Here is a 12667-nt window from a genome sequence, read left to right as displayed (position 1 = left end):
TAATATAACTGAGATAAGGGGTGTCTGCAGAGGCTTAGATAAAAGGTAATCACAGAGGTAAAAAGTATATTAATATAACTGAGATAAGGGGGCAGTCTGCATAGGCTTAGATACAAGGTAATCACAGAGGTAAAAAGTATATTAATATAGCTGAGATAAGGGGCAGTCTGCAGAGGTTTAGATACAGGGTAATCAGAGAGGTAAAAAGTATATTAATATAACTGAGATAAGGGGCAGTCTGCAGAGGCTTAGATACAAGGTTATCACAGAGGTAAAAAGTATATTAATATAACTGAGATAAGGAGCAGTCTGCAGAGGCTTAGATACAAGGTAATCACAGAGGAAAAACGTATATTAATATAACTGAGATAAGGGGCAGTCTGCAGAGGCTTAGATACAAGGTTATCACAGAGGTAAAAAGTATATTAATATAACTGAGATAAGGAGCAGTCTGCAGAGGCTTAGATACAAGGTAATCACAGAGGTAAAAAGTATATTAATATAACTGAGATAAGGGGCAGTCTGCAGAGGCTTAGATACAAGGTTATCACAGAGGTAAAAAGTATATTAATATAACTGAGATAAGGAGCAGTCTGCAGAGGCTTAGATACAAGGTAATCACAGAGGTAAAACGTATATTAATATAACTGAGATAAGGGGCAGTCTGCAGAGGCTTAGATACAAGGTTATCACAGAGGTAAAAAGTATATTAATATAACTGAGATAAGGAGCAGTCTGCAGAGGCTTAGATACAAGGTAATCACAGAGGTAAAAAGTATATTAATATAACTGTGATAAGGAGCAGTTTGCAGAGGCTTAGATACAAGGTAATCACAGAGGTAAAAAGTATATTAATATAACTGAGATAAGGGGCTATCTGCAGAGGGTTAGATACAAGGTAATCACAGAGGTAAAAAGTAAAATAATATAACTGTGTTGGTTATGCAAAACTGGGGAATGGGTAATAAAGGAATTATCTATCTTTTTACCAATAAAACTTTTGGAGTAGACTGTCCCTTTAAGTGTGGGTATGACCCAGTAACAACCTTTCCGCTACTCAATGGCAGGTCACAACCCTTAGTTTGAAGAACCCTGTTCCAGAAGCTTTCTTTTGATAAAGATGTCTAAGTTTATACCTTAATGTAAAAGAGATATTAACGTAATCACTTTTTCTGTGGTTTGTTTTCTGATTTCAGTCCTCGTCTATTTTTTCGTTAGCTTCGTCTAAGTGCTGCGCTTGCTTTAAGTGCACTTTTTTATGTTTAATAAGACTTGAGTTTTGACTGAAATCTTTCCCGCATTCTGGACAAACGTATGGCCGTTCTCCTGTGTGAGTCCTACGATGCTCTATCAGATTAGATTTCTGTGTGTAACTTTTCCCACAGTCACTGCAAGAAAATGGCCTTAGCCCTGTGTGCGCACGCTGATGAGCAATAAGGTTTGAGATCTGGGTAAAGCGTCGCCCACAGTCATTACATGCGTACGGCCTCTCTCCGCGGTGAGCTCGCTGGTGAGTGACCAGGTGAGAGCTCCGAGAGAATTTTTTGCCACAGTCCGTACACTCATAGGGTCTCTCTCCTGTGTGAGCTCTCTTGTGAGTTACCAGATTTGAAATAAGAGTAAAACTCTTTTCACAATTATTACAAACATATGGTTTTTCACCCGTATGGGCTCTCTTATGCGCAATGAGATTGGAGCTATCTGTAAAGGTTTTCCCACAATCGGAGCACGCGTACGGTCTCTCTCCTGTATGTATACGCTGGTGTTTGACAAGATTTGAGTTGTCAGTAAAGCCTTTTCCGCATTCGATGCAAACAAACGGCTTTTCTCCTGTGTGAATACGGAGGTGAGTAATTAAAGATGATTGGCGTGTAAAGCTTTTTCCACAATCGCTGCAGGCAAATTGTCTCTCGGAATAGGTTTTGTTTTTAGTTCTGTATACTGATAGTTCATGATGTAGTTGTTTGTTCTCAGTTTGTTTTTCTATCTGCGCTTTCTTCCTCCTTCTCTTTTGCGGCACATTTTCCCAAGAATTCTCCTGAGCAACTGAATGTATTTCTGAACCAATCACAAATGTTTCTATAACAAACTGCCGCTCAGGTGAAAGAGATTCACTTTTTATAGTAATTCTAGGGCTGTTCTCTTTTGCTTTGTCATCAGGTTGTTGGTCCTCGACGTAAGAATGAGGCGTGTTTTCCTCCATTGTAGAATCTTACCAGCTTGATAAGATATCAGTTTATCCTGAGCCAGGTACTGTCAATGCTGCAAAGAACAAAATGTATAATAAATAACAGAATATGTTAGAAATATTATGTATTAAATGTAAGCACCGTAAAAATAATAAACAATATCAGATCTTTTGGTGTCAATTATTTTTTTTTTACTTATAAAACATGAAATTAATATACTAAATTTTCCACTTTTAGAAGAAAAAATAAAACTAGTTATTGTGATCTGAGACAGGTAATTTGATTATTAATAGTTATTGTAATGCGAGACAGCTAATTTGATTATTAATAGTTATTGTGATCTGAGACAAGTAATTTGATTATTAATAGTTATTGCGATGTGAGACAGGTAATTTGATTATTAATAGTTATTGTGATCTGAGACAGGTAATTTGAGTTGGGTACTTAATGTGATCTAAGACAGGTAATTTGAGTTGGGTACTTATTGTTATCTGAGCCAGGTAATTTGAGTTGGGTACTTATTGTGATCTGAGACAGACAGGTATTTTGAGTTAGGTAGTTATTGTGATCTGAGAAAGGTAATTTATTAATAGTTATTGTGATCTGAGACAGGTAATTTGAGTTGGGTACTTATTTTGATCTGAGACAGGTAATTTTAGTTGGGTAGTTATTGTGATCTGAGACAGGTAATTTGAGTTGGGTAGTTATTGTGATCTGACACAGGTAATTTGAGTTGGGAAGTTATTGTGATCTGAGACAGGTAATTTGAGTTGGGTAGTTATTGTGATCTGAGACAGATAATTTCATTATTAATAGTTATTGTGATCCGAGACAGGTAATTGGATTATTAATAATTATTTTGATCTGAGACAGGTAATTTGAGTTGGGTAGTTATTGTGATCTGAGACAGGTTTTTGAGTTGGGTAGTTATTGTGATCTGAGACAGGTAATTTGATTATTAATAGCTATTTTGATCCGAGACAGGTAATTTGTGTTGTGTAGTTATTGTGATCTGAGACAGGTATTTTGAGTTGGGTAGTTATTGTGATCTGAGACAGGTAGTTTGATTATTAATAGTTATTGTTATCAGGTCATTTAAGTTGGGTAGTTATTATGATCTGAGACAGGTAATTTCATTTGGGTACTTATTATGATCTGAGACAGGTAATTTGAGTTGGGTACTCATTGTGATCTGAGACAGGTAATTTGAGTTGGGTAGTTATTATGATCTGAGACAGGTAATTTGATATGGGTACTTATTGTGATCTGAGACAGGTAATTTGATATGGGTACTTATTGTGATCTGAGACAGGTAATTTGAGTTGGGTACTTATTATGATCTGAGACAGGTAATTTGAGTTGGGTACTTATTGTGATCTAAGACAGGTAATTTGAGTTGGGTAGTTACTATGATCTGAGACAGGAAATTTGATTTGGGTACTTATTGTGATCTGAGACAGGTAATTTGAGTTGGGTACTTATTGTGATCTGAGGCAGGTAATTTGAGTTGGGTACTTATTGTGATGTGAGACAGGTAATTTGAGTTGGGTACTTATTGTGATCTGAGGCAGGTAATTTGAGTTGGGTAATTATTGTGATCTGAGGCAGGTAATTTGAGTTGGGTAATTATTGTGATCTGAGGCAGGTAATTTGAGTTAGGTAATTATTGTGATGTGAGACAGGTAATTTGAGTTGGGTAGTTATTGTGATGTGAGACAGGTAATTTGAGTTGGGTAATTATTGTGATCTGAGGCAGGTAATTTGAGTTGGGTAATTATTGTGATCTGAGGCAGGTAATTTGAGTTAGGTAATTATTGTGATGTGAGACAGGTAATTTGAGTTGGGTAGTTATTGTGATCTGAGGCAGGTAATTTGAGTTGGGTAATTATTGTGATGTGAGACAGGTAATTTGAGTTGGGTAGTTATTGTGATCTGAGGCAGGTAATTTGAGTTGGGTAATTATTGTGATGTGAGACAGGTAATTTGAGTTGGGTAATTATTGTGATGTGAGATAGATTTTCAGGGACTTGGTCACACAGGCTGAATGAACATGAAGTGCTAAAATCAGCCTCAGTTGCTCATATGGTCACAAAAGTGTATTCATTAAAAGGCATTGCAATTCATAAATTCAACTTTCCCACACCAGATAATTTACAGGGACATAAAGTGTAAAAGGTACAGGAGTGCACCACAGGGAGCTAGCTGAACACATCTGGTGAGCCAATGACAAGAGGCATATATGTGCAGCCATCAATAAGTAGCTATCTCATAAGAGTGTGCTGCTGCTCCTCAGACTATCTAGGTATGCTTTTCAATAAAGGATATAAGAGAATGAAGTAAATTACAAGTTGATTGGAAAGTCTCTTAAAATTGCTGCTCTAACTGTGATGTTTGACTTGCATGTCCCTTTATAATATTCATTTGTAATATAAAATAATATAATACTACAAAATCATATTTGTACTTTTTCATTTCCATGCCTTTTAACTTAACTGTAAGCAGCTTTATTATGTCTGAAAAAGGAGGTAAATATATAAACAATCCAATCTACAGAATTACCCTCCAAGAAGTCATCCGCCTGGGTGCATAAATCTAATCAATAGTCCTCCAAGCAAATGCAAATATAAATACAGCAGATCAGCCTCTCTCAGACACAGCTATGTGCATTACAGATCTAATAGGGGAGCAGCATTCTGGGTAAGGATACAATGTTACTATATGTGCATTACAGATCTAATAGGGGAGCACTGGGTAAGGATACAATGTTACTATATGTGCTGAGTGATCTGGGGTACAGCAGATCAGCCTCTCTCAGACACAGCTATGTGCATTACAGATCTAATAGGGAAGCACTGGGTAAGGATACAATGTTACTATATGTGCTGAGTGATCTGGGGTACAGCAGATCAGACTCACTCAGACACAGCTATGTGCATTACAGATCTAATAGGGGAGCAGCATTCTGGGTAAGGATACAATGTTACTATATGTGCTGAGTGATGTGGGGTACAGCAGATCAGCCTCACTCAGACACAGCTATGTGCATTACAGATCTAATAGGGGAGCACTGGGTAAGGATACAATGTTACTATATGTGCTGAGTGATGTGGGGTACAGCAGATCAGCCTCACTCAGACACAGCTATGTGCATTACAGATCTAATAGGGGAGCAGCATTCTGGGTAAGGATACAATGTTACTATATGTGCTGAGTGATCTGGGGTACAGCAGATCAGTCTCTCTCAGACACAGCTATGTGCATTACAGATCTAATAGGGGAGCACTGGGTAAGGATACAATGTTACTATATGTGCTGAGTGATCTGGGGTACAGCAGATCAGTCTCTCTCAGACACAGCTATGTGCATTACAGATCTAATAGGGGAGCAGCATTCTGGGTAAGGATACAATGTTACTATATGTGCTGAGTGATCTGGGGTACAGCAGATCAGCCTCTCTCAGACACAGCTATGTGCATTACAGACCTAATAGGGGAGCAGCATTCTGGGTAAGGATACAATGTTACTATATGTGCTGAGTGATCTGGGGTACAGCAGATCATTCTCACTCAGACACAGCTATGTGCATTACAGATCTAATAGGGGAGCAGCATTCTGGGTAAGGATACAATGTTACTATATGTGCTGAGTGATCTGGGGTACAGCAGATCAGCCTCTCTCAGACACAGCTATGTGCATTACAGATCTAATAGGGGAGCACTGGGTAAGGATACAATGTTACTATATGTGCTGAGTGATCTGGGGTACAGCAGATCAGCCTCTCTCAGACACAGCTATGTGCATTACAGACCTAATAGGGGAGCAGCATTCTGGGTAAGGATACAATGTTACTATATGTGCTGAGTGATCTGGGGTACAGCAGATCATTCTCACTCAGACACAGCTATGTGCATTACAGATCTAATAGGGGAGCAGCATTCTGGGTAAGGATACAATGTTACTATATGTGCTGAGTGATCTGGGGTACAGCAGATCAGCCTCTCTCAGACACAGTTATGTGCATTACAGATCTAATAGGGGAGCAGCATTCTGGGTAAGGATACAATGTTACTATATGTGCTGAGTGATCTGGGGTACAGCAGATCAGCCTCTCTCAGACACAGCTATGTGCATTACAGATCTAATAGGGGAGCACTGGGTAAGGATACAATGTTACTATATGTGCTGAGTGATCTGGGGTACAGCAGATCAGCCTCTCTCAGACACAGCTATGTGCATTACAGATCTAATAGGGGAGCACTGGGTAAGGATACAATGTTACTATATGTGCTGAGTGATCTGGGGTACAGCAGATCAGCCTCTCTCAGACACAGCTATGTGCATTACAGACCTAATAGGGGAGCAGCATTCTGGGTAAGGATACAATGTTACTATATGTGCTGAGTGATCTGGGGTACAGCAGATCATTCTCACTCAGACACAGCTATGTGCATTACAGATCTAATAGGGGAGCAGCATTCTGGGTAAGGATACAATGTTACTATATGTGCTGAGTGATCTGGGGTACAGCAGATCATTCTCACTCAGACACAGTTATGTGCATTACAGATCTAATAGGTGAGCAGCATTCTGGTTAAGGATACAATGTTACTATATGTGCATTACAGATCTAATAGGGGAGCACTGGGTAAGGATACAATGTTACTATATGTGCTGAGTGATCTGGGGTACAGCAGATCAGCCTCTCTCAGACACAGCTATGTGCATTACAGATCTAATAGGGGAGCACTGGGTAAGGATACAATGTTACTATATGTGCTGAGTGATGTGGGGTACAGCAGATCAGTCTCTCTCAGACACAGCTATGTGCATTACAGATCTAATAGGGGAGCAGCATTCTGGGTAAGGATACAATGTTACTATATGTGCTGAGTGATCTGGGGTACAGCAGATCAGTCTCACTCAGACACAGCTATGTGCATTACAGATCTAATAGGTGAGCAGCATTCTGGGTAAGGATACAATGTTACTATATGTGCTGAGTGATGTGGGGTACAGCAGATCAGTCTCACTCAGACACAGCTATGTGCATTACAGATCTAATAGGTGAGCAGCATTCTGGGTAAGGATACAATCTTACTATATGTTCTGAGTGATGTGGGGTACAGCAGATCAGCCTCACTCAGACACAGCTATGTGCATTACAGATCTAATAGGGGAGCAGCATTCTGGGTAAGGATACAATGTTACTATATGTGCTGAGTGATGTGGGGTACAGCAGATCAGCCTCTCTCAGACACAGCTATGTGCATTACAGATCTAATAGGGGAGCACTGGGTAAGGATACAATGTTACTATATGTGCTGAGTGATCTGGGGTACAGCAGATCAGCCTCACTCAGACACAGCTATGTGCATTACAGATCTAATAGGGGAGCACTGGGTAAGGATACAATGTTACTATATGTGCTGAGTGATCTGGGGTACAGCAGATCAGCCTCTCTCAGACACAGCTATGTGCATTACAGATCTAATAGGGGAGCACTGGGTAAGGACACAATGTTACTATATGTGCTGAGTGATGTGGGGTACAGCAGATCAGCCTCACTCAGACACAGCTATGTGCATTACAGATCTAATAGGGGAGCACTGGGTAAGGATACAATGTTACTATATGTGCTGAGTGATCTGGGGTACAGCAGATCAGCCTCACTCAGACACAGCTATGTGCATTACAGATCTAATAGGGGAGCACTGGGTAAGGATACAATGTTACTATATGTTCTGAGTGATGTGGGGTACAGCAGATCAGCCTCACTCAGACACAGCTATGTGCATTACAGATCTAATAGGGGAGCAGCATTCTGGGTAAGGATACAATGTTACTATATGTTCTGAGTGATGTGGGGTACAGCAGATCAGCCTCACTCAGACACAGCTATGTGCATTACAGATCTAATAGGGGAGCAGCATTCTGGGTAAGGATACAATGTTACTATATGTGCTGAGTGATCTGGGGTACAGCAGATCAGCCTCACTCAGACACAGCTATGTGCATTACAGATCTAATAGGGGAGCACTGGGTAAGGATACAATGTTACTATATGTGCTGAGTGATGTGGGGTACAGCAGATCAGCCTCTCTCAGACACAGCTATGTGCATTACAGATCTAATAGGGGAGCACTGGGTAAGGACACAATGTTACTATATGTGCTGAGTGATGTGGGGTACAGCAGATCAGCCTCACTCAGACACAGCTATGTGCATTACAGATCTAATAGGGGAGCACTGGGTAAGGATACAATGTTACTATATGTGCTGAGTGATCTGGGGTACAGCAGATCAGCCTCTCTCAGACACAGCTATGTGCATTATAGATCTAATAGGGGAGCAGCATTCTGGGTAAGGATACAATGTTACTATATGTGCTGAGTGATCTGGGGTACAGCAGATCAGCCTCACTCAGACACAGCTATGTGCATTACAGATCTAATAGGGGAGCAGCATTCTGGGTAAGGATACAATGTTACTATATGTGCTGAGTGATCTGGGGTACAGCAGATCAGCCTCTCTCAGACACAGCTATGTGCATTACAGATCTAATAGGGGAGCACTGGGTAAGGATACAATGTTACTATATGTGCTGAGTGATCTGGGGTACAGCAGATCAGTCTCACTCAGACACAGCTATGTGCATTACAGATTTAATAGGGGAGCAGCATTCTGGGTAAGGATACAATGTTACTATATGTGCTGAGTGATCTGGGGTACAGCCGATCAGCCTCACTCAGACACAGCTATGTGCATTACAGATCTAATAGGGGAGCAGCATTCTGGGTAAGGATACAATGTTACTATATGTGCTGAGTGATCTGGGGTACAGCAGATCAGCCTCTCTCAGACACAGCTATGTGCATTACAGATCTAATAGGGGAGCACTGGGTAAGGATACAATGTTACTATATGTGCTGAGTGATCTGGGGTACAGCAGATCAGCCTCACTCAGACACAGCTATGTGCATTACAGATCTAATAGGGGAGCACTGGGTAAGGATACAATGTTACTATATGTGCTGAGTGATGTGGGGTACAGCAGATCAGCCTCACTCAGACACAGCTATGTGCATTACAGATCTAATAGGGGAGCAGCATTCTGGGTAAGGATACAATGTTACTATATGTGCTGAGTGATCTGGGGTACAGCAGATCAGCCTCTCTCAGACACAGCTATGTGCATTACAGACCTAATAGGGGAGCAGCATTCTGGGTAAGGATACAATGTTACTATATGTGCTGAGTGATCTGGGGTACAGCAGATCAGCCTCTCTCAGACACAGCTATGTGCATTACAGATCTAATAGGGGAGCACTGGGTAAGGATACAATGTTACTATATGTGCTGAGTGATGTGGGGTACAGCAGATCAGCCTCTCTCAGACACAGCTATGTGCATTACAGATCTAATAGGGGAGCACTGGGTAAGGATACAATGTTACTATATGTGCTGAGTGATCTGGGGTACAGCAGATCAGCCTCTCTCAGACACAGCTATGTGCATTACAGATCTAATAGGAGAGCACTGGGTAAGGATACAATGTTACTATATGTGCTGAGTGATCTGGGGTACAGCAGATCAGCCTCACTCAGACACAGCTATGTGCATTACAGATCTAATAGGGGAGCACTGGGTAAGGATACAATGTTACTATATGTGCTGAGTGATGTGGGGTACAGCAGATCAGTCTCACTCAGACACAGCTATGTGCATTACAGATCTAATAGGGGAGCAGCATTCTGGGTAAGGATACAATGTTACTATATGTGCTGAGTGATGTGGGGTACAGCAGATCAGCCTCTCTCAGACACAGCTAGGTGCATTACAGATCTAATAGGGGAGCACTGGGTAAGGATACAATGTTACTATATGTGCTGAGTGATGTGGGGTACAGCAGATCAGCCTCTCTCAGACACAGCTATGTGCATTACAGATCTAATAGGGGAGCAGCATTCTGGGTAAGGATACAATGTTACTATATGTGCTGAGTGATCTGGGGTACAGCAGATCAGCCTCTCTCAGACACAGCTATGTGTATTACAGATCTAATAGGGGAGCACTGGGTAAGGATACAATGTTACTATATGTGCTGAGTGATGTGGGGTACAGCAGATCAGCCTCTCTCAGACACAGCTATGTGTATTACAGATCTAATAGGGGAGCACTGGGTAAGGATACAATGTTACTATATGTGCTGAGTGATCTGGGGTACAGCAGATCAGCCTCTCTCAGACACAGCTATGTGTATTACAGATCTAATAGGGGAGCACTGGGTAAGGATACAATGTTACTATATGTGCTGAGTGATCTGGGGTACAGCAGATCAGTCTCACTCAGACACAGCTATGTGCATTACAGATCTAATAGGGGAGCACTGGGTAAGGATACAATGTTACTATATGTGCTGAGTGATCTGGGGTACAGCAGATCAGCCTCTCTCAGACACAGCTATGTGCATTACAGATCTAATAGGGGAGCACTGGGTAAGGATACAATGTTACTATATGTGCTGAGTGATGTGGGGTACAGCAGATCAGCCTCTCTCAGACACAGCTATATGCATTACAGATCTAATAGGGGAGCACTGGGTAAGGATACAATGTTACTATATGTGCTGAGTGATCTGGGGTACAGCAGATCAGCCTCTCTCAGACACAGCTATGTGCATTACAGACCTAATAGGGGAGCAGCATTCTGGGTAAGGATACAATGTTACTATATGTGCTGAGTGATCTGGGGTACAGCAGATCAGCCTCTCTCAGACACAGCTATGTGCATTACAGATCTAATAGGGGAGCACTGGGTAAGGATACAATGTTACTATATGTGCTGAGTGATGTGGGGTACAGCAGATCAGCCTCTCTCAGACACAGCTATGTGCATTACAGATCTAATAGGGGAGCAGCATTCTGGGTAAGGATACAATGTTACTATATGTGCTGAGTGATCTGGGGTACAGCAGATCAGTCTCACTCAGACACAGCTATGTGCATTACAGATCTAATAGGGGAGCACTGGGTAAGGATACAATGTTACTATATGTGCTGAGTGATGTGGGGTACAGCAGATCAGCCTCACTCAGACACAGCTATGTGTATTACAGATCTAATAGGGGAGCACTGGGTAAGGATACAATGTTACTATATGTGCTGAGTGATCTGGGGTACAGCAGATCAGCCTCTCTCAGACAGAGCTATGTGCATTACAGATCTAATAGGGGAGCACTGGGTAAGGACACAATGTTACTATATGTGCTGAGTGATGTGGGGTACAGCAGATCAGCCTCTCTCAGACAGAGCTATGTGCATTACAGATCTAATAGGGGAGCACTGGGTAAGGATACAATGTTACTATATGTGCTGAGTGATCTGGGGTACAGCAGATCAGCCTCTCTCAGACACAGCTATGTGTATTACAGATCTAATAGGGGAGCACTGGGTAAGGATACAATGTTACTATATGTGCTGAGTGATGTGGGGTACAGCAGATCAGCCTCTCTCAGACACAGCTATGTGTATTACAGATCTAATAGGGGAGCACTGGGTAAGGATACAATGTTACTATATGTGCTGAGTGATCTGGGGTACAGCAGATCAGCCTCTCTCAGACACAGCTATGTGTATTACAGATCTAATAGGGGAGCACTGGGTAAGGATACAATGTTACTATATGTGCTGAGTGATCTGGGGTACAGCAGATCAGTCTCACTCAGACACAGCTATGTGCATTACAGATCTAATAGGGGAGCACTGGGTAAGGATACAATGTTACTATATGTGCTGAGTGATCTGGGGTACAGCAGATCAGCCTCTCTCAGACACAGCTATGTGCATTACAGATCTAATAGGGGAGCACTGGGTAAGGATACAATGTTACTATATGTGCTGAGTGATGTGGGGTACAGCAGATCAGCCTCTCTCAGACACAGCTATATGCATTACAGATCTAATAGGGGAGCACTGGGTAAGGATACAATGTTACTATATGTGCTGAGTGATCTGGGGTACAGCAGATCAGCCTCTCTCAGACACAGCTATGTGCATTACAGATCTAATAGGGGAGCAGCATTCTGGGTAAGGATACAATGTTACTATATGTGCTGAGTGATCTGGGGTACAGCAGATCAGCCTCTCTCAGACACAGCTCACTAAACGGTCCCCTGTAACATGCAGCAGCCTTTACCTACTGGGTGTGCTTCCTCCCGGCAGCAGCTAGTTCCCATCTAACATAAGGAGTTGTGATGTCACATGGTATAGAGAATTCTGGGGGAGGGAATCTGCTGGCTGTATCAAGACTCTGATTTCTGCGAGAGAATATTTTGCCCCTAGTGGTCAGATAATGTATAGAGACTACTGAGACAGCTGGTTCCTATACTGTAAATGTACCTAATCCTATAGAAGTTGCACCTAGACTGACCTTAAAGGGACAGAATAGTGTAAAACAACCTATAATGTATAAGAACAAGG

General features: G+C 41.7%; 1 protein-coding gene across 2 annotated transcripts; it reads right to left on the bottom strand.

Moving 5' to 3' along the window:
• Window positions 1-751: 751 nt before the first annotated feature.
• LOC128659719 (zinc finger protein 501-like) lies at window positions 752-12416 on the bottom strand. 2 transcript variants are annotated; one of them, XM_053713294.1, is made up of 2 exons: window positions 12388-12416; window positions 752-2262 (listed from the first exon to the last, which is right to left on the bottom strand). In XM_053713294.1, the coding sequence occupies exon 2, from the start codon at window positions 2201-2203 to the stop codon at window positions 1193-1195; it is 1011 nt and encodes a 336-aa protein (XP_053569269.1). In that variant the 5' UTR covers window positions 2204-2262; window positions 12388-12416; the 3' UTR covers window positions 752-1192. The 2 variants fall into 2 exon arrangements, with proteins under 2 accessions (XP_053569269.1, XP_053569268.1); XM_053713293.1 differs by having other exon boundaries at window positions 12384-12414.
• Between the last annotated feature and the right edge of the window lie 251 nt (window positions 12417-12667).

The sequence above is a fragment of the Bombina bombina genome, chromosome 5 (assembly GCF_027579735.1).
Source record: "Bombina bombina isolate aBomBom1 chromosome 5, aBomBom1.pri, whole genome shotgun sequence".
NCBI lineage: Eukaryota > Metazoa > Chordata > Amphibia > Anura > Bombinatoridae > Bombina > Bombina bombina.
This window is presented reverse-complemented; position numbering and strand designations above follow the sequence as displayed.

What these genes read in the sequence shown, in the direction of transcription:
- LOC128659719 (XM_053713294.1), bottom strand. Translation starts at nt 2,203, where the DNA reads ATGGAGGAAAACACGCCTCATTCTTACGTCGAGGACCAACAACCTGAT.